The sequence below is a fragment of the Trachemys scripta genome, chromosome 4 (genome assembly GCF_013100865.1).
Source record: "Trachemys scripta elegans isolate TJP31775 chromosome 4, CAS_Tse_1.0, whole genome shotgun sequence".
Taxonomy (NCBI): Eukaryota; Metazoa; Chordata; order Testudines; family Emydidae; genus Trachemys; species Trachemys scripta.
In genome coordinates, this window is record NC_048301.1 from 87,410,612 (window position 1) to 87,432,710 (window position 22,099).

Here is a 22,099-nt window from a genome sequence, read left to right on the forward strand (position 1 = left end):
AAAATGTTGATCTTACGCCACTGGCGCGCTCAGCCCGCTGCTGGTCTGGGGTTCTGTTCACCTAGGCTGGCAGCGGGCTGAGCGGGGCCTGCAGCTGGGACCCCAGCTGACAAGGGTCCAGCAGCCAGAACCCCAGACCGGCAGCAGGCTGTGCGGGGCTGGCGGCCGGGACCCCAGACCAGCAGTGGGCTGAGCAACTCAGCCCGCTGCCGCTCAGGGGTTCCATCCACCTGCCAGCCAGGATCCCAGCTGCGGGACCCACTCAGCCCGCTGCCGGTCTGGGGTCCTGGCCCTGCCCACATACAGTAGGTACCTTCTTCCTGGTTCTGGCCCATTCTCTTCCTCTCTCTCTGCACTGAGCTGAGGGTAGGAGTGCACTGAGCATAGAGCTTGGGGTGAAGAAGCAGTCTGGGGGTTGGGGTGTCTGGCCAGGAGCTAGAATGAGGGAGGGGGTTCAAGGTGGGGCAGGAGGTTTGGGTGTGGAGCGCTTACCTTGGCAGCTCCCATTTGGTGCACGGGGTGCAGGTGAGAATATAGGGTGCAGGAGCTCCTGTTTGGTGCTCAGGGTGGGGGTGGGGATGGGGGGGGTGCAAGAGTCAGGATGTGGGGGGTGCATGGGGTGTGGGGAGGCTGGGTATGTGGGGGGGTGCCAGAGTAAGGGCTAGGTCGTGGGGGGCGGTGAAGGAGTCAAGCAGAGGGCTGGGTGTGTGAGGTGGGTACAGGGCTCAGGGCAGGGGCCTAGGTGTGTGCGGGGCACAGGGCTCAGGCCTGTGGGATGTGCGGAGCTGTAGGACTCAGGGCAGAGGGCTGGGTGTCTGTGAGGAGGGGTCAGGGCAGAGGGCTGGGGGGTATGGGCTGGGGTCGTGGGGTGCTCACGGCAGGGGGCTGGAGGGGATATGCCCCTATTCCCCACACACACACACACACACACACACACACACACACACACACACCCAAGGCCCTGCCTCCACTTCTTCTCTGCCTCCGCCAGGAGTAGCGAACACGCTGACTCCACTCCTCCCCCACCTCCACCTTCGCAAGGGCCATCAGCTGATAGGGAGGGAGGGAGGGAGGGACAGAGAGGAGGGGCAGGAACCCAACACACTGCGGGAAGAGGCAGGGGAGCTGGCAGGACCAAGCTTCTTCCCCTTGCCCCCTGCCCCCGCGGTAGGGGGCGGGGGTGTGGAGGGTGGAAAAGAGCGGGCGGGGCCAGGCCGGGCTGGGCTGGACAGGATTTTTAATGGCACACTGCTGCCTGCCAGGACGTGTGCCATAGATTGCCAACCCCTGATCTACAAGCTAATTTGGTTATATTGTTAAACTTCTAACAGACTATAGATAAACACAGACAAATACACTTAGCATCTACCCTTGATTCCTATTACTACAAATGAATGGGTTAATGATTGCTGGTCTAGTACATCTCTTTGAAATTCACATACAAGTGAATGTCCTGGTACAATTGTAATGTCTCTTATTAAGTTGTTATGGGTCGTACACAGTTGTTATGGGTCTGCCAGTGTCACAGCCTTCTGTTCTGGTCTAAATGTCACAATTTGACTCTTAGATTGAAAGCTCTTTGCTGAAAGGAATCCATCTTTGTTTGAATTAGGAAACACCATGCACATTCATGGTGCTATGAAAGTATGAAACAATAAATAAATGAATAAGAATAATTCCTTGTGGGGTTCAGGAAAATTAAATACAGGAGAAGACTTTACAATAGCAAAGTTTGATTGATTTTAAATATTTTACAAGATTTATCTCTTGTTTCTTTCAAAATCTGGGTTAAAGGAAGGAAGAGTGAATGAGACACAATCACAACATAACCAGTTTCTCAAAGGAAAATGAGTAGCAAAGGCATTCACAGACGTTACCAAATTTCTAAACAACTATTAAAGTGCCACTGTTGACTTAGAAATCATACTTCTATCTGGAAATTTTCCATTTCGTGTAGTTACAAGGAACATCTAAGATTAGTGTAACTTTAGACAGAAATAAGTTAAAATGATATTATCTATTTTCAGTTTTTGTATATTTGACAGCACTTTGTACATAGTCTCTTTCACTATTTCCACTGTATAGTCAGAAAGTCCGCTTTTCCTCCGCTTTTGTGGGTCTTTCACTCAGAAGCAGGGGAAAGCAAACCCCTCCTCCCCTGTTCCCCCTCCCCCGCCCCCGTAAAACCACAGATATATGCAAGTGCATTCAGGGTCAGGAGTAGTACGCTACTTTTAACCCTAGATTTTAAGTTGATGGTCTCCTTTTAAATCCTATGAACCTGGAACCTCACCTTGCTGACAGTAATGGAGTGTGTCCAAAACTCTCTCTAGTTATATTAACAACAAAGTGACAAACCTAAATTTAGGCTTGGAAATCTTGAAACCATTACTAGTACTTCCTCTACATTTATGAATATATTCCATTGATTGTAACTGTTGGAACAAGTAAATTGGTGATTTGTTATGTACATAATTGCCTAGAGTTTTTGCCCAGAGTATTTCTTTCTAGCTCAAATGACTATTCCACATCAGATTAATTTATATGATTGCTGTCAGACAATCATATATAATTATTGACCTTTTAAAAAATAAATCTGAGATGTAGTATGAACTATTGATATAGTTTAAGATTGGGAACACTGCCTCAATGATCAACCATTATACAAGATTGCTTCCACATCCCAATAAAACTGAAATAAGCTTTCAGAGGGACTGAATCAGATGTGGGGCTCATGAGAGGAAAATCTTGGCAAGATCTATGGAATATGTAGAGAGATATATAATAAAGTACTGCTCAGTCACAGCCCACAATCTACTGCCAATGCTGTCCAATCTGCACTGCTGAATTTAGATAAGGCCTTGCAGACTGTTGTTGGGAAATTGTTATTGCGGGGCCAAAAAACCACTTTTCAGCTAATGCAAAAACTGCTTGAGGCTCAGATCTGAAGATGTTTTTCCTCTATATTCTCTTGGTGAGCTTTCTGTATTACGTGGGTCCTTCATCTCCTTTCGGAGTCCTCCTCGTTGTGGCTTTCCACCTTGTGGCTAGTTTAGGTCAGAGTTATTGTGCACCGCTGTATGGCGTATAATTTACTGAGGCTGTAGACAGCTCCCAATGGCTGCTCTCCACTTCCTAAGATTGAATAATATCTTCTTGGTCAGAAACATAGTGTAACCTGGGAATTCCCTTGAGAGAGAGATTGCAAAAGTGTTCCCAGCTATTTCCCGCAAAGAGAGTCTTGTTCATTTTAGGATGGACCACATAAGTCTGATATTGAGGTGGACATTGAGGCACAGAGAGATTAAATGATTTGTTTAAGATTTAACTACTGTGTGAGTAGTAGATTTCTGAGCAGAACCCAGTTTTGCTGAACCTATCTATTAGAAGACCGTAAACATTTTTGATTGAAGAAAATTTACATTTCAAGTAACTCATAAAAAAATCCAGTCCGTCTGTCAGCTGGCAGAGTCAGGAACACATGATATTACATGGCATAACAACAAAATAACCTAAATGACTCTTCAGCCTGGCAATTTGGCTAATTAAGACAACATTTCCTATGTAACTCATCCTTTGTGGTAAGGATGTAAGAAATTAAAATCAAAACAGTGAAGAAATAAGACAACTGAAACACTTATGTCAAATTGTTCTTTCTTTGGGTAGGAACAACACCCTGCAGCACCATTCCATACACAGAAGAGACCAGCTGCGTGTGTCGATCTCCCCTCTCCTATATGAAAGGGGAAGGGTATTAGTCACCTCCACAGAGCTGGGCAGGACGGAAGAAAAGTGAGGGTGGTTAGGATGAGATGCATTGTACTCCATCCAGCCCTGTTACAAAATCACTGTTTGCCTCCTGGTTTCTGAGACTTTAGGATACACTCAGGTCACATTTTCAAGCTTTTCTCTGCAACCATGAGGCCTAGAAACTTCCTTTATTCATGAAAGTTTGAGATCTCTCAAAGGCACTTGTCTCCAGGAGTTGGAGTTTAAAATAAAACATTAAGTGCCACAAAACTCATGAAAAAATCACGAGAACTGGCAAGACTTGAACTAAGAGCTTGTCTTCACTGCATTGTTAGCTCGAGCTATAACTTGAGTTTTGCTACTAAACTGACTCCTGTCCACACACAAAAGTCTCTACCTCAAATTATGTGGTGCTCTAAACTCGAGCTAGCTGGCCCAGAGGAGGTTGTCAAAGCTCCAATGCGGCTGATGCAGGAGCTAGTAATGCAGTGGGAATATAGGAGTCTGAGTTACAACAATTCATCTGTTGCTAATCCAGTCACACTCTGCTGCTAACCAAATTACTCTATGGAGCTCTGATGTTGTTTCGCAGAGTGGTCTGGTCAGTCACTTGAGCTAAGCTAGCTGACGTGGACTGACTCAAATGTACTAATTCGAACTGACTGTTGCAGTGAAGACTAGTCCTAATCATCTAGAAGATAAATGCCAGACTTTGAGCTATCAGTATTCTTTTTTTTTCCAGCTAGATCAAGGAATAGATTGAGGCTCAACCTGGGGTTGTTCATGACTACTCTACCTCAGCAGTGTCCCTGGGAAGAAATTGTGACTCCAAGGGCTGGTCTTCACTACCCGCCTGGATCAGCGGTAGCAAATCGATCTCTCGGGGATCGATTTATCGCATCTCGTCAGGACGCGATAATCGATCCCCGAATCGACGCGCGTACTCCACCAGCCTAGGTAGGAGTAAGCGCTGTCGACTGGGGAGCTGCGGCGGTCGATTTGCCGCCGTCCTCACAGCGGGGTAAGTCGGATCAGATACGTCGAATTCAGCTACGCTATTCGCGTAGCTGAATTTGCGTATCTGAAATCGCCCCCTCCTCCCCATAGTATAGACGTAGCCCAAGTGTCACAGTTCCCCATTGCTTTCCTCTTGGTCCAGGGAAGTAAATTACTGCAGCCCTTTAAAGGGTATACCTTACTCCCCTCTCATTCTAGGGCAGCAAATGGAGGGAAGTGAGCCAATGCTCAGTCCATACCCCAGCTACTTGCTTGCAGGAGGTTGTATCCACAGAGCAGAACCCGGGATTCATGAAGGTCAGAAAGGTTGAGGGGAGAGAGAGGAGCCTGACTCCTTTTTATTCCCCCTGCTCAGTTGAATAAAATGAGGACTCAGATTAGGAAAGCATCACCTGTATCATTCCTTTCTGTACTCTGTTTTGGATATTATGTAACCAAAGATGTGGATGTCTATTTTAGATTCAGTTTATTACAACAGGCAGTGTTATAAACTCACTCATCACAGAACAAAATTCTTGGGAAGTTTCCTAAGCGTTACTTTAGAAATTAACTTTCTTCATACATAAATAATTGGAAAGGTTTTCCCTCAGCACATGTAATAATCTCCTTTCATGGGTCACAAGAAACAGAGAGCAGCTGCATTCTTTTACTCAGCGCTGTCTGACAGAGAGTACTTCTACAGCCACACAAGGCAACTGTCTGCTCTAGCTCAGTTGTTCTGCTTTACACATTCATTTGTGAATCAGTGTGTGTCTAGGATAGGCAGGGGCAAGAGAGGAGTGCACGTAGTCTCCTCCTTTGCATGCCTTGTGTAACGCCTTGTCACAGAAATAGTTCCTGCACTCAGGGAACATAGACTGCTCCTTTGGAGGACCCTGGGAGTCACATCACCCCAAAAGGGGCTGGTAGGTGGTATGGCCATGACAGATCCACATCTGCACAGCAGTCTACAAATTGAGATGGCTACAATGTGTGGGAGTTGGAAAAGGCTGTAGCATGCTCAAGGATTGTGCACCGTGCACAATTCCCTGCATGCTGAGCTGTTTGCAGGCACGATATCTCAAGGGAGCCAGAAGCCACAGTCTGTCCATGTGTTCCCCAGGGGCCCATACAATGCCACATTGTTCCTTACTCAGGTTGGCAGCTAAATGACACCATTCTGTCCTAATCTTTACAGGTATTGCTACAGTGCTCATCACCGTTGTACCTGGTACATGTTACGAGAAATAGAATTTTGTACCTGGACCCTTTATGGTATTTCACACCATCAGAACTACCAAAAAGAAACTATGACGTGTGAGAGAAGCTCACTAAATTTCTTGCTTCACTGTGTCCAAGTGCTATAGGCAGAAGGAGATGAGTATTGACGAAAATGAGAGGATTGGGCTTGATGGTGAAGGGAATGGCATGAGCAGAGCTTCCGCACTGAGTTGGGAAGGGACAATAAATCAGGAAGAGGAAGGAGGTGGAAGGCCAGCTATAGGCACGTGTCAAGCCTGTGGTTGCACAGAGGTCTGCAATTTAATGGGAACTCCCTCAGCCTCCTCTCAGGCCTGGGCTATATGCTGACTAATAGTTCCCCTCAATACTGGAGCACAGGGAAATGGTTGGCTAGAACAAAAAGACCCTGTATAAGATAAAAATCCATCGCTGGGCACAAGTGAGAAGCCCCATGTTCAGGATTCTGGGAGAAGGAGAAAGCCCATACAGTATTTGGGACCCATACTAGGCATATCTCTTTTGAAAAAGTGTCAAGCTGTCTGAAGTCGCTCACGAACATGAGTGTCAACCTCGGGCAGGAAGAATAAGCAGGGCACAAACCCTAAATTGGTTGTGAGTTCTATACTTAGATTTCACTAACCAAGTAACAAGCACTACAGCAGCCTAACCATGACGTCACAGACAGTCTCCTTGGGTGCCCCAGTCTATCTTGCCACCGAGGTTGTCTCACATTTCCACATTTTTGTCCTAAATAATGGTCCAGATTCTGGCTACACTTGCATGGGCTCATACGAGAGGAGAGAGGGTGCAGGGGCAGCCAGAATTTAGATTCTCTCGCTGCCTGACTCCCAGGCACAGGAGAGGCATAGTCACCTGTGAAGCAAGACACCCCAAAAGCTAGTCTGTGGGGGCCATTGCCATGTCCTCGTCTGTCTTCTGCACTGGCTGGCTGTCCAAGGTCAATGGCGGAGGGATTCTATGTTGCATTATTTTGGGGTCTGATTTTGCACGCACTGAAGTCAGTAGTACAACTTGCACTGACATTAATGGGTGCAAGACCATTGCTTTAAGTGCTGTATTAATCTCCATTTCTGAATGTTCTCCTAAAGCCCTCCTGGAGGCTTGCTGTCTATCTTTGTCCCCTGTAAGCAGAATGACTCCAGGAACTGCTGCTCAGAGTATTCCCCTCCCATCCCACCACCACCACTTAGCTCTGTCTTTGAACGCCACAGTCTAGCCCAAAATTTGCAGTATGTCTTACAACGATCTTGAATTGAAAATAACTGTAGTCAAACTTTATAAAGTTTCCCATGATGAAAAGCTGACCTAGATATTATATCTCATGCAAAGCCTTGTCTCTTGTGAATTATGTATTTCTTCGTCACTTGTGAAAAATCTCCCCTAATACAACGGTACTATATAATTTGTACTTTCTTTTCCAACTATAAATTTCTGTCTGGCTTTTTGTAAGTCTTTTTTTTTTCTGAACTGGCATCAGAACATATTGTCTGAATGCAGAAAACATTCCTCCTCAGGGAAACCCAAAGAAAAGAAAGAACTCAATGAAGAGCCCAGGAGTGTTTTCTTCTAGTTACAGTCTATTAATTTACTTTTAATTCATTTTGAACGCAGCATTCCCCTGGGACCCATGTATCTCTGTATTAGGAAGCTTATCTGTTCCTGAACTCTCCAACTCAAATAAAATGTGGTTGCTTTAAGACTCAGTAAGGGGTAAAGAAAACAATATTGTTAAACATGGAAATCAGCAACCATTACCAAGTTGCTGGCTCAGACTATAGGCTTAAGGCATCCTTAGAATATCCATGCTAGATTTAGGAGCATTTGGGCAGCTGAAACTATATGAAAGCATATTAGCAAATAACCCTTAATTTTCAGGGGTACATGGCATTTGGCCATATTTGTCCCATTGGATGAGTAAAACCTATGTATCGCTTTGAAAAATTGGGAAGTTATGGGTTTACTTTCCTCTGAAATATGGAATAGCATAACACATAGATATGATTGTCCTGCTCTCCCTTGCTTAAGCAAAAACTTCCCCTTAGACTTCAGAGCTGTTGTGTGTGGCCCCACTACTGGGGTAATATCGATGACAGGTACATCCAAGTTCCTTGGGAGGAGCAAAACAGAATCCCTCGCTCATATTTTATAGCATGTACGTCATGTATAAATATGCAAGGACTATTTGTGTCTTTAAGACACAGCTCTGGGATGGACATGATGCAGAGTCTGACCAACCCAGTGGAGTTCCAGGCAAGCAAAGTACCCAGGCACAGTGGCCCTGAATGCACAGGGAGAGAATGGCTGCTAAGCCAACATTTTTCAACATGTGCTGTGCACCCTCCCACACCCTCCAATGTTGTTGATGCAAAGGGGGCAGCATGGCAATGGCTCATCCCTTCCTGAGCCCACTTTGAAGAGGCCAGTGCAGTAGCTGCCCTCCCTCAACACAAGGATTGCATTGTGCTTGGCCTTGCACCAGGATAGAAGTGGAGATGTGTCTGTTTTCTATGTTTGTACTGTGGTAGGTGATTTTCAGATTATAAAAAGTTTATTTATCTGAATCAAATAGAAATGCATGGGAAACAAGCAGGGGTGGGTTTTTTTTTTGGGGGGGGGGGGGGGGGGTTTTTTTTTGGTGTGGGGGCCTTTGTTTTTTTTTGGGGGGGGGGGAGGGTTAGGTTGGATCAGGGCTGCATTTAGTCTTAATCCTTCAGTGATGGAGTTGTAGTTCCAGAGTGATAATGACTGGAGATGTTCTGCAGAATGTTTATGGGAGCACCCTCAGAAGTGGCACGTACTCTGCCTTTGAAAAAGCATTGCCCAGGCCCCCTCCAGCCAGCTCACCTGATCGTGTTACTTTTGGAATGCACAGTGCTGCAGTCAACAGTAGTCTCCCACTCAGGAGCACGTACTTCAGCATTCCGGCTGCCTTCTGCTTGGAGACAGAGGGGAAACAACTCCCTGTGTTCTCTGCCCCCACTAATACACCCAAGGGGGGACAGGCACAATTTGGTTCTTTAATAAAAGCTCTTTGAGTCTTTCTCTGTGTTTGTAAAATGCAGGGTACATTTATGGTGCTATATTAAAAATATATTTGTACATTTATTAGTACAAATATAATATACGTACATTTTCTACAGTCTTGTGGCTAGAGAGGAATCCACAGTCTCCCCTGGGTGTATGCCCATTACCCTCACTTATACTCCTCCACATAACTGGAAAGTGATTAAATGCACCAGGGTGGGTGAAGCGTAGGGCTCGGAGAAATCTCATCTACAGCAATTTGGTGACAAATCAGAGGCTGGTTTAGTTTCTCCATTTAAAATCCAGGAACTATTTAAAAAAAAAAAGAGGGGGCAACAAAGAGAAAGGGAGAGTGTTGTATGTAAATGGGGATCCTGGTCCAAGCGGGTAACTTGGAAAACTACAGATGCTGTTGCTCTGCAGGGACAGTGATCACTATTAAAAGGTCAGTGTTACTACAGTGAGTTATCTAGATACAGCAATTAGTACCTGAACCAAAGCTCACTGAAGTCAATAGGAGTCCTTTTTTCCCTCAGACTTTGAAGGAGGGATAACTACAGTGCCTCAGATATTGTGGCATGGTAACGTGTTCATAAATAGTAGCCACTGTTTGTAGCTCTAAATGAGAAGTGATGGTTAAAAATCCAAACATTTCTAGCGGCCGATATCACCCCATTTTTATTTAATTTCATGTCATTTAGCTACAGCTTTTTACCTACAGGATTTTTTTCCAAGTAAAAGTACTAGAAAATGAAGTTAGGATAGGTAAAATTCCCTTGCTAAAAAACATTGAAAACTTTTAAAAAGCAGGAATGCACAATATTAAATTAACGTTTAAAGGTGTTATCAGTACTTAATTACATTTCATAATTTTGTTTGTTCTCTATTGTTTGCAATATCGTCTCAGATGCTAGAAAATAACAATCCTTTTTAGGCAACAGTTTATATATATATATATAGTTTATTTATTTTATTTATTATAGGCCCAATGTGAACTAACGTCTTTTAGAAATCATTTTTGATGACAGTGGCAAGAATGTAAATTCCTTTTCTTCACTGAATCATTGTTAAGTATTGGGTGTTCTCCATATTCTAATTATGTTAAGGTTTCTTAACATCTTAGGCCTAAATTAGCAAAATAATATCTGTGTGAAATAGTGTTAAATGTCCACAACAAATACACATAGGAAAAGACACTGAAAGCAAGATAGTGTTTATCCTGTAACTACACACTACAGAGCATTCTGCATTGTCGATTTTAACTCTAACTGGGAATTGTAACTTTTATGAGTTGAGTGAATTTTCTTTTCTCTTCTTTTTTGTTGATGTGTTTTAGACCAGCGCTTCTCAAAGCCAGTCTGCTGCTTGTTCAGGGAAAGCCCCTGGTGATCCAGGCCGCGGTTCGCCATCACAGGCCAATGGGGGCTGCGGGAAGCGGCGCGGGCCAAAGGATGTGCTGGCCGCCCTTCTCGCAGCCCCCATTGGCCTGGGACGGCGAACCGTGGCCAGTGGGAGCCACAGTCGGCCGAACCTGAGGACATGTCAGGTAAATAAACTGGCCCGGACTGCCAGGGGCTTTCCCTGAACAAGTGGCGGCCTGACTTTGAGAAGCACTGTTTTAGACCAAACCATTTTAATTATTCTGTTTTTAAAATAATACATTAACACATTCATCTGGCCTGTCTTGGTACACCTCTACCCTGATATAACGCAACTCGATGTAACACGAATTCGGATATAACGCGGTAAAGCAGCGCTCCGGGGTGGGCGGGGTTGCGCGCGCTGGCGGATCAAAGCAAGTTCAATATAATGCGGTTTCACCTATAACGCGGTAAGATTTTTTGGCTCCCGAGGACAGCGTTATATCGGGATACAGGTGTATGTAGATTGTTAGGTCTTCAAGGAAGGGATTCTCTTGTACTCTGTGTCCATACAGTACCAATCACAATGGGACATCAATCCTGACTGGGGTCTCTAGGTGCTACTCTAATACAAACAATGAATAAAAATAACAGCGTAGCATGAAAGAAAACATTAAAGAAACTGGTTTCTGAGTGGTAGCTGTGTTAGTCTGTATCAGCAAAAACAATGAGGAGTACTTGTGGCACCTTAGAGACTAACAAATTTATTTGGGCATAAGCTTTCGTGGGCTAAAACCCACTTCATCAGATGAATGGAGTGCAAAATACAGTAGCAAGATATATATACATAGTACATGAAAAGATAGGGGTTGCCTTACCATTTCTAACCAAAACAATTCAATTAAAGTGGGCTATTATCAACAGGAGGAAAAATCACTTTTGTAGTGGTAATCAGGGTGGCCCATTTCAAACAGTTGACAAGAAGGTGTGAGTAACAGTAGGGGAAAATTAGCATGGGGAAATTTGTTTTAAGTTTTTGCAATGACCCATCCACTCCCAGTCTTTATTCAGGCCTAATTTGACAGTGTCCAGTTTGCAAATTAATTCCAGTTCTGCAGTTTCTTGTTGGAGTCTGTTTTTGAAGTTTTTTTTTGTTGAAGATTGCCACTTTTAAGTCTGTTATTGAGTGTCTAGGGAAATTGAAGTGTTCTCTGACTAGCTTTGGAATGTTATAATTCTTGTTGTCTGATTTGTGTCCATTTATTCTTTTGCGTAGAGACTGTCCAGTTTGGCCAATGTACATGGCAGAGGGGCATTGCTGGCACATGATGGCATATATCACATTGGTAGATGTGTAGGTGAACGAGCCCCTGATGGTGTGGCTGATGTGGTTAGGTCCTATGATGGTGTCCCTTGAATAGATATGTGGACGGAGTTGGCAATGGGGTTTGTTGCAGAGGTAGGTTCCTGGGTTAGTGTTTTTGTTGTGTAGTGTTTAGCTGCTGGTGAGTATTTGCTTCAGGTTGGGGAGCTGTCTGTAAGCAAGGACTGGCCTGTCACCCAAGGTCTGTGAGTGTGAGGAATCGTCCTTCAGGATAGGTTGTAGATCCTTGATGATGCGCTCGAGAGGTTTTAGTTGGGGGCTGAAGGTGACGGCTAGTGGTGTTCTGTTACTTTCTTTGTTGGGCCTATTCTGTAGTAGGCGACTTCTGGGTACCCTTCTGGCTCTGTCAATCTGTTTCTTCACTTCAGCAGGTGGGTATTGTAATTTTAAGAATGCTTGATAGAGATCCTGTAGGTGTTTGTCTATGTCTGAGGGATTGGAGCAAATGCAGTTGTATCTTAGAGCTTGGTTGTAGACAATGGATTGTGTGATGTGGTCTGGATGGAAGCTGGAGGCATGTAGGTAATTATAGCGGTCAGTACGTTTCCGGTATAGGGTGGTGTTTATGTGACCATCGCTTATTTGCACTGTAGTGTCGAGGAAGTGGATCTCTTGTGTAGACTGGTCCAGGCTGAGGTTGATGGTGGGATGGAAATTGTTGAAATCCTGGTGGAATTCCTCAAGGGCTTCTTTCCCATGGGTCCAGATGATGAAGATGTCATCAATGTAGCGCAAGTGGAGTAAGGGCATTAGGGGATGAGAGCTGAGGAAGCCATAAAAATGTTGGCATCCTGTGGAGCCATACAGGTACCGATAGCAGTGCCACTGACTTGAAGGTATACATTGTCCCCAAATATGAAATAGTTTTGGGTGAGGATAAATTTGTTAGAATTGGTAAGGCCACCCCCATCTTTTCATGTACTATGTATATATATATCTTGCTACTGTATTTTCCATTCCATGCACCTGATGAAGTGTGTTTTAGCCCACAAAACCTAATGCCCAAATAAATTGGTTAGTCTCTAAGGTGCCACAAGTACTCCTCATTGTTTTTATTAAAGAAACTGAGTATTGACAGTTTTCACTCTTCTAGTCCATATATTCAGAGAGAGAGAGAGGCACTTCTGCTTTATGTTTTGCAGTGTAATATTCCTTTCAGATTATACATGGTTAAAATGTCATTTGTTATTTGTTTGATATATTTTACTTCTAGAAAACTGTTTATTTGTGATATGTACGTACCAAAGTCTCCACGTGGGTCCTGTCGTGCAAATCTAATTTCAAGACTGGGACCATATTCAGAAACACACAAAAGTAAAGCATTACTTTAAAATAGTTTAATAATTGTGAATATGTCCTAACCTTGAACATTGAAATAACTACAGTGATACAAATAAGAAATAATAAAGATAATAACTAAAAGTTTGCTTCAATATTTTTTTGTCTTACAGAATGTAAATATTGGGGCTCAGATCTGCAGCTCCCAAATATGTCTTTTGAAGAAGTCTTACACAGTGATGAAAGTGCCTACAAGTGGCTTTCCACCCTTAAAAAAGTAGGAATTGTGCTGTTAACAGGAGCTGTCACTAGACAGGGAGAGTTGGTTAAACTTGGCAAAAGGATTGGTTTCCTGCGTCTCACATTTTATGGGTGAGCTAGTTTTTCAAATGTCCTAGTTCTGCCAGCAATGTAATCACCTTTGATATGTTACACTTCAAGATGTAGGACCCTTCTTGGGGATTAATTTATTGTAGCTGGATCAGAATTATTCTTGGCTTCACATTAGAATATGTAATCACCCATAACACTCTCTGTATGTGGATTGCTTTGCTATGCCAGACGGGATATATGACAAATAGCATGGTACCCAGGAGCAAACTATGATGACAACGGTGATTGTAATAAAAAAAGAGAAAAGAGAATAACAGAATTGAAAACAAATCAATCAACAAGATAGCAAGCCATGGATAGAGATGTGCCTCATCAAATATCCTGGATCCAAACACCTTAACTTTGGATCAGCATTTGCATTCAAACTTCGTGTGTCAAACCCGTTTCTAGTCATGTACACAGAGGAGGTTCAAGTGAGATGATTGTCTTTCATATCAGTTTTATGTACCCACTTCACCACCTTTAAATGAAAGCTGGGCTCAGAAGAGTTAGTCAGCTCAGAATGTGCTGAAATGAGGGTTACACTGTAGATATTTAAAATACATTTTTCAAAGCTGACGAGGCCACGGTGCTTCTAAACCCTTTCCATACCAGGATACACACCAGTTCTCCCCTCCCGTCTAGCCAGGATCTCTCTCCCATTTAGCAATATGGGAAGAGTAGTATGACACCTGTTTGCAACCACACAGTTGAGAACTCATGAACTAGACGCTAGAGGATATAGACATCAGATAGACACCAGTCGTCACATCCCTGGTCTGTCCCCAACCACTTTTCCACAGTGGGCCATGCAGGACCAGTGCAGAGCCCAATTCCACCATGCACATAGGGTGCAGATCACCTTGTATGCCCATTTCAGAGCCATCCTCTCTCAACAAAGGAGAAACCCCTGCACTGATGGCTTTCCACGGCTTTTTCCAAGTGTTTCACTTGCAGACTTTCTTCTTCTAAAGGTTAGGGTTCATTTCAAAGTATCACAAACAGTATGTGCCAACCTTTAAGAAGTCCCATTGACTTCATGAATTAGGGCCCTAAATCTCCAACTCCCTAATTATCTGCTAGAAGGATGAACAATCATAGAATCGTAGGACTGGAGGGAGCCTTGAGAGGTCTTCTAGTGCAGTCCCCTGTTCTCAAGACTCAACTAAGTATTATCTAGACCATCCCTGACAGGTGTTTGTCTAACCTGTTCTTTAAAATCTCTGCAACCTCCCTAGGCAATTTATTCCAGTGCTTAACCACTCTGACAGGAAGTTTTTCCTAATTTCCAACCTAAACTGCCCTTGTTGCTATTTAAGCCCATTGTTTCTGGTCCTATCCTCAGAGGTTAAAGAGAAAAATTTTTCTCTGTCTTCCTTGTAACAAGTCTTTTATGTACAGTAACTCCTCGCTTAACGTTGTAGTTATGTTCCTGAAAAATGCGACTTTAAGCGAAACGATGTTAAGCTAAGAGATATATATATCTCGCTTTTTTGTCTGGTGAAAAAAATTTCCCTGGAACCTAACCCCCCCATTTACATTAATTCTTATGGGGAAATTGGATTAGCTTAACATCGTTTCGCTTAAAGTCACATTTTTCAGGAACATTACTACTACTACTCCCACTGGGAGCCGCGATCGGCCGAACCTGCGGACGCGGCAGGTAAACAAACCGACCCGACCCGCCAGGGGCTTTCCCTGCACAAGCGGCGGAACAAGTTGTGGAACAACCGATCTAAATCATTGATGAAGATATTGAACAGAACCAGACCCAGAACTGATCCCTGCTAGACTCTACTGGAATGCTGTTAGCTAATGTCTTGCTGAGCTCAACAGTCTTGCTCTGTCACCCATCCATCTTGCAGAATAATTTTCAGAATTCTGATTTGCACATATTCTTCAATGACTTATGAAAAAAATAACAAACCCATAGCATTTAAATATTACCATCTGTATTTCTGTCCTGTTTTGCCAATTGTGTCTTATACGTTGGGGTCTGCATAGCCACTAAAACCTGGATATCCAGGGGCTCCTAGCCAGGCTTTTTTCCCTGATTCAGATGATACAAATTCCAGCTAAACATGTATTTTCATTTTAAGCACCTCAGTTCAAAAGTTAACAATATGGGTGCAACAGTGAATGTCTCCTTCTTTGTCTGAAAAGATTTAAAATAAATAGGAGAAGACAAAATCCAAACCTTGGCTGGAAAGCCCACATTCCTTCCACATTAGAACAGAGAAGCAAAGATTTACTTCCCTCCTATAACGTTTTTGTATGAGGCCACATTCAAGTCACGTTGGCATATGCAGGGCTGGCAAGATTGATAAGCACAGCGCAGTGATAATGGGGAAAATATGTTTATCTGAAATGTTAATTTGGGAGGGAGGGAAGAGAAGAAAAGATCCTTTTTTCTCATTATTTTGCTTATTGTTAATGAAGAGATGCAGTGAAAGTCTCAGCCAAGTGAAGAAATGCTTAAATAAGGCCAATGAAGTCTTCATTTTATTAGGCTAAAATAGCTCAATCATTGACTGTCGTAGAAAAATAAATTATTTGGGATGCTACCATCCTTCAAGTTTACTGAAAAAGTTCTGAAAGCCAGAAAAATAGCCTTCATGATCTCGTAGCTTATTTCTGGCACTGGACAAGTTCCTTCTGATTTAATTTCCATTCTGTCATTTTTTTTATGTCCACTCAGCTACTGAGCTCCATTTCTGGGGCAAGTTCTGCTTTCAGTCCCATGGATGCAACAGCTTTGAAATCAGCAGGGTGCATGAATGCAACAGGAAAGAATTTGACTCCCTATATAAAGCACCAGTAACTGGGATAAATATACGAAATGTAGTTTTATTTGCCTTTTTACATTTTTAAACCAACCTAAAGTGATTAACATTGCAGTCTTTCTGAAACAGGGACTAGATTTAAAATCTATGGCCCATCCAAATTTCACTGTATTTCAAAAAGATGCCTGTGAGCCAAACTAGGCATCATTCTATTATGGATAGTCTGGCTGAGAAAACACTCTTATTACTTGGCCTTTGGCCCAATAAGAGCATATAAATTACTCCAGCCATCAGCACTTACTAGCGGTCAACCAGAAAAGAGTATTTTCTCTGAAACAGCTACTGGTCTGCTCTTACTGGATTTGCCAAAGGAAAATGTGCTAACAGGGATAAAACGGAAGCAAAATAACCAGATCTATACGCTTACCTAAGGTTTTTATCCAATATGTTGGTCTCCTTCAAAAACTTGCCAATTTCCTTAGATAACTAAATAATGTGACTACAGTAGGCAACCACTGTAGGCATGTAAAAAGATGTTATTTCCTCTGTCAAATATAATATTTACAGTGGCCGAACTTAAAAAGTTTCTTTTATTTTGAAAGACTCCACCAGTTTGAGAGAGATTCCTTGCATTTAAAATGGGGAATACTGCTGGAACGAGAAATCTCTGTCAAGCCAACAGAAACTTCTTAAGTGAACCCACTGTGTGTGGAATGCTGAACATCGGACTAGCTGAAAGTCAGACATAACATCTTTTTAAAGTGTTTTACCTATTGTTTCAATAAAAACAAAAAACGAATATTTTTGGTGCAATACACTGAGACTGGTATCCTGTGATAGGATAGTAGCTACATTGAAGTTTTTAAAAAAAACCTTTACTGGGTGATTTTTGGATTTAAGGTAATATGTTTTCAGCAGGAATTGTTATTTTTCTTTTTGCTCACCAGCCCAGTAGGAACAGTGGTTGAGATTTTCAAAGCTGACTAGGAAAGTGAACCTTTATTTAATGGGAGTTGTGTAGCTGAATCCTCTACTCAGCTTTGAAAACCTCACTCAGTGCTTGTAAATATTTTCTGCCCGTAAAAGCTTTTGTACTGGCAAGTGTTTCTATTCTTGGCCATTCACAAGATATCAGACTTTAAAACAGGGGTGGGCAAACTACGGCCGACCAGCCGTTTTAATCCGGCTCTCGAGCTTCCCCTGGGGAGCGGGGACTGGAGCTTGCCCCGCTCTGGCGCTCCAGCCGGGGAGCAGGGTCGGGGGTCTCTCCACGTGGCTCCCGGAAGCAGCAGCATGGCCCCCCCTCCGGCTCCTAGGCATAGGGTTAGCCAGAGGGCTCTAATCTGCACGCTGCCCCTGCTCCAAGCACCACCCCTGCATATCCTATTGGCCTGGAACCATGGCCAATGGGAGCTGCTGGGGCGGTGCCTGCAGATGGTGCAGCCTCCACATAGGAGCCAGAGAAGGGACATGCTGCTGCTTCTGGGAGCCACTGGGAAGTAAGCAACGCCTAGAACCTGCACCCCATCAACCCCCCATGCCCCAAACCCTGCAGCCCTGATCTCCCTCCCCACTCTGAACCCCTCAATCCCAGCCTGGAGCACCCTCCTTCACCCCAAAACCCTCATCCCCAGCTCCACACCAGAGCCCGCACCCCTAGCCAGAGTCTGCACTCCTTCTTGTACCCTACCCCCCAGCCCTGATCTCCCTCCCACTCTCCAAACCCCTCAGTCCCAGCCCGGAGCACCCTTCTACACCCCAAACTTTTCATCCCAGTAGCCCGCATCCCAAACCGGAGTCCTCATCCTCCCACCCTCAGTCCGGAGCCCCCTCCCGCATCCTGAACTCCTCATTTCTGGCCACACCCTGAATCCCTCACCCCCTCCCACACCCCAACCCCAATTTTGTGAGTATTCAAGGCCCGCCATACAATTTCTATTCCCAGATGTGGCCCTCGGGCCAAAAAATTTGCCCACCCCTGCTTCAAAATCACATCATTCCAATTACTGTATTGCTTTCCACTCCATTTCAGTTCTGACATGAGTTTAGCAGCAGATACTTTAGGAACTACAAGAGTTAGAGATTTAGGGATAAATTGTGCTATTAAGCCATAACCCTACTTTAGAGTCAGAGTGGAGCTGCCACCCTCCCAACAGGATGCTTTAAAAAGGGTGACAGACTTACTCTGCTCCATACCCAGACAGCTCTACCAGAGCTTTCTTGGCACTTAGCAATGAATAAAGCAAGCCCCAGATGTTGGCTCAAAAGCATACTTATTATATTAATACTCAAGGAAAAATTGTCTAAGAAAGTCTATTATGGATTTTCAGGTCAGCTTCAGTAAAGTAACAGGTTAGTGCTTTCAGGAGCTAATCTTATCAACTATACTGGGCTAAGAACTAGATTTGGAAACAGTTAATGGATTCATAGATTTTTAAGGCCAGAAGGGACAATTAGGTATTTTTGTGTAGCGTCCTGTATATCATACCAGTTACCCCTGTACTGAGCTGAAAAGCTTGTGTTTGACTAAATCATACCTTCCAGAAAGGCATCCATTCTTGGGGCTGGTCTACACTGGGAGCTTACATCACCATAGCTACGTCACTCAAGAGTGTGAAAAATCCACACCCCTGAGCAACGTAGTTATGCTGACCTAACCCCCGGTGTGTAGACAGCACTTGGTCAACAGAAAAATTCTTCCATTAACCTCGTTTCCGCTTCTCAGGGAAGTGGATTGCCTACGCCGATGGAGAGCCCCTCCCATTAGCATAGGTAGTGTTTACTCTGAAGCACTACAGTTGCAGCAGTGCAGCTCTATCACTCTAGTGTTTTCAAGTGTAGACAAGTCCTTGATCTGAAGACAAGAGATGGAAAATCCACTTCTTCCCTTGGTGGTTTGTTCCAATGGTTAATCACACTTACTGTCCAAAACTTGTGCCTTGTTTTTAATTTGAATTTGTCTGGCTTCAGTTTCCTGCCATTGCTTCATGTTATACATTTTTCTGCTAGATTAAAGAGCCTTTTAATATCTGGTATTTTCTCCCTGTGAAGGTACTTGTACAATATAATCAAGTCACCTCTCAATCTTCTTTTTGACAAGATAAACAGATTAACGTCTTGAAGTTCAGAACATAAAAACGGCCATACTGCATGAGTGGTCAGTGCCAGATTCTACACAGGGAGTGAACAGAACAGGGCCAATTATCGAATGATCCATTCCCTACCATCCAGTCCCAGCTTCTAGCAGTCAGAGGTTTAGGGACACCCAAAGCATGTGATTGCATTCCTAACTCTCTTGGCTAATAGCCATTGGTGGACCTATCCTCCAGGAACTTATCTAATTCTTTTTTAACCCTGTTATATTTTTGGCCTTCGCAACGTCCCCTGGTAATGAGTTCCCCAGGTTGATTATGAGTTGTGTGAAGAAGTACTTTCATATGTTTGTTTTAAACCTGCTATCTATTAATTTCATTGGGTGACCTCTGGTTCTTGTGGTATGTGCAAGGGTAAATAACACTTTCTTATTCACTTTCTCCTCGCCATTCATGATTTTATAGATCTCTATCGTATCCCCTTCAATCTCTTTTCCAATCAGAACAGTCCCAGTCTTTTTATTCTCTCCTCATATGGAAGCTGTTCCATTCCCCTAATCATTTTTGTTGCTCTTCTCTCTACTTTTTCCAATTCTAATATTTCTTTTTTTAGGTGGAGCAACCAGAACTGTACACAGTATTCCAGATATGTGCATATCATGGATTTCCATAATGGCATATTTCCTGTCTTCTTATATATCCCTTTCCTAATGATTCCTAACTTTCTCTTAGCTTTTTTGACTGCTGCTGCACATTAAGCAAATATTTTCAGAGACCTATCCAAGATGACTCCAAAATTCCTTTCTTGAGCAATAACAGCTAATTTAGATCCCATCATTTTGTATGGATAGTTGGAATTATGTTTTCCAATGTGAATTATTTTGCATTTATCAACATTGAATTTCATCTGCAATTTTGTTTCCCAGTCACCCAATGTTTGAGATTCCCTTTGTAACTCTTGTTAGTCAGCTTTGGACTTAACTATCTTGAATCATTTTGTATTGTCAGCAAACTTTGCCACCTTATTTTTTACCCCTTTTTCCAGATCATTTATGATTATGTTGAACAGCACTGGTCCTAGTACAGGTCTTTTGGGGACCCAGCTATTTATCGCCTTCTATTGTGAAAACTCGCCATTTATTCCTATCCTTTGATTCTTACCTTTTAACCACTTCCTGATCCATGAGAGGACCTTTCCTCTTATCCCATGAATCCTTACTTTGTCTGAAGAGCCTTTGGTGAGGGACCTTCCAAAGGCTTTCTGAAAGTCTAAGTACTCTATATCCACTGGATCACCCTTGTCCATGTGTTTATTGACATCCTCAAAGAATTCTAATAAATTGGTGAGGCATGATTTCCCTTTACAAACGCTGTGATGACTCTTCCCCAACATACTGTGTTCATCTATGTGTCTGATAATTCAGTTCTTTACTATAGTTTCAACCATTTTGCCTCCTACTGAAATGAGGCTTACCGGCTTGTAATTACCAAGATCGCTTCTGGAGTCTTTTTTAAAAATTGGCATCACGTTAGCTATCCTCCAGTCAGCTGGTACAGATGCTGATTTAAGTGATAGGTTACGTACAACAGTGAGTAGTTATGCAGTTTCATATTTGAGCTCCTTCTAAACTCCTGGGTGAATACCATCTGGTCTGGTCCTGGTGACTTATTACTGTTTAATTAATCATTTTTTTCCAAAAGCTCCTCTATTGACGCCTCAATCTGGGACAGTTCCTCAGATTTATCACCTAAAAGGAATGGCTCAGGTATGGGAATCTCACTCATATCCCCTGCAGTGAACACCGAGGCAAAGTATTCATTTAGCTTCTCTGCAATGGCTTTCTCTTTCTTGAGTGCTCCTTTAACATTTTGATCGTCCAGTGGCCCCAGTGATTGTTTGGCAATCTTCCTGCTTCTGATGTACTTAGAAAAAATTTTGTTCTTAGTTTCTGTCTTGTGCTAGTTGCACTTCAAATTCTTCTTTGACCTACATAATTATATTTTTACATGTGACTTGCCAGAAAATATGTTCCTTTCTATTTTCCTCGCTAGGATTTGACTTCCAATTTTTAAAGGATGCCTTTGTGTCTCTAAACACCTCTTTTACTCCATTGTTTAGCCATGCTGGCATTGTTGGCAAGGAGGGGGACACCCTGACATTAGCCCCCTTCCTTTCCCCCATGCCCTTCACAGCAAGCAGGAGACTCCCGGGAGCAGCTCCAAGGCCGAGGGCAGGAGCAGCACATGGCAGTGGAGGGAGGGACAGCTGAACTGCCGGCAATTGATAACCTGCTGGGCGGCTGCCACACAGGGAACTTTGGGGAGCAGGGAGCTGATGGAGGGCTGCCGGTCCACCCTGGTTCCAAGCCTCCAACGGGTTGCTCTTTCTGCAAGCAGTGGACAAAGTAGGCGGCTGCCAAACAACATTATAAGGCAGCATTGCACAACTTTAAACAAGCATGTTCTCTAATTGATCAGCAACGTAACAATGAAACAACGTTAACCGGGATGACATTAAGTGGGGAGTTACTGTAATTAACATTTCAGGGAAAGCTCTTGGCTATGATGTCATATTATGAATGAAAGGGAAAAGGTTTGTAAGTTGCCTCACTTCTCCAAAACTCATTGTGTTAGCCAGGATATAGAAAGATGATTTCAACTGTGCCACATTTCCAACTTGACTAGTAGCTCAACGTTTAAAAGAAAATACAGGAATTTTTTTATTGTTTAAAATCTTAGTCAAAGTATTTGAAAATTGGCATGTTCACTATAGGATATTTGCTACATAAATGAAAA

The 22,099-nt window shown here is 43.3% G+C and overlaps 1 protein-coding gene across 1 annotated transcript in view; it reads left to right on the forward strand.

The window, feature by feature from the left end:
* BBOX1 (gamma-butyrobetaine hydroxylase 1) overlaps positions 1 to 22,099 on the forward strand; it is a 90,419-nt gene that overhangs the window by 42,938 nt on the left and 25,382 nt on the right. Inside the window, exon 4 of the mRNA XM_034769839.1 lies at positions 13,230 to 13,428. Coding sequence (XP_034625730.1) covers positions 13,230 to 13,428 — 199 coding nt within the window. The remainder of the gene's footprint in view (positions 1 to 13,229; positions 13,429 to 22,099) is intronic.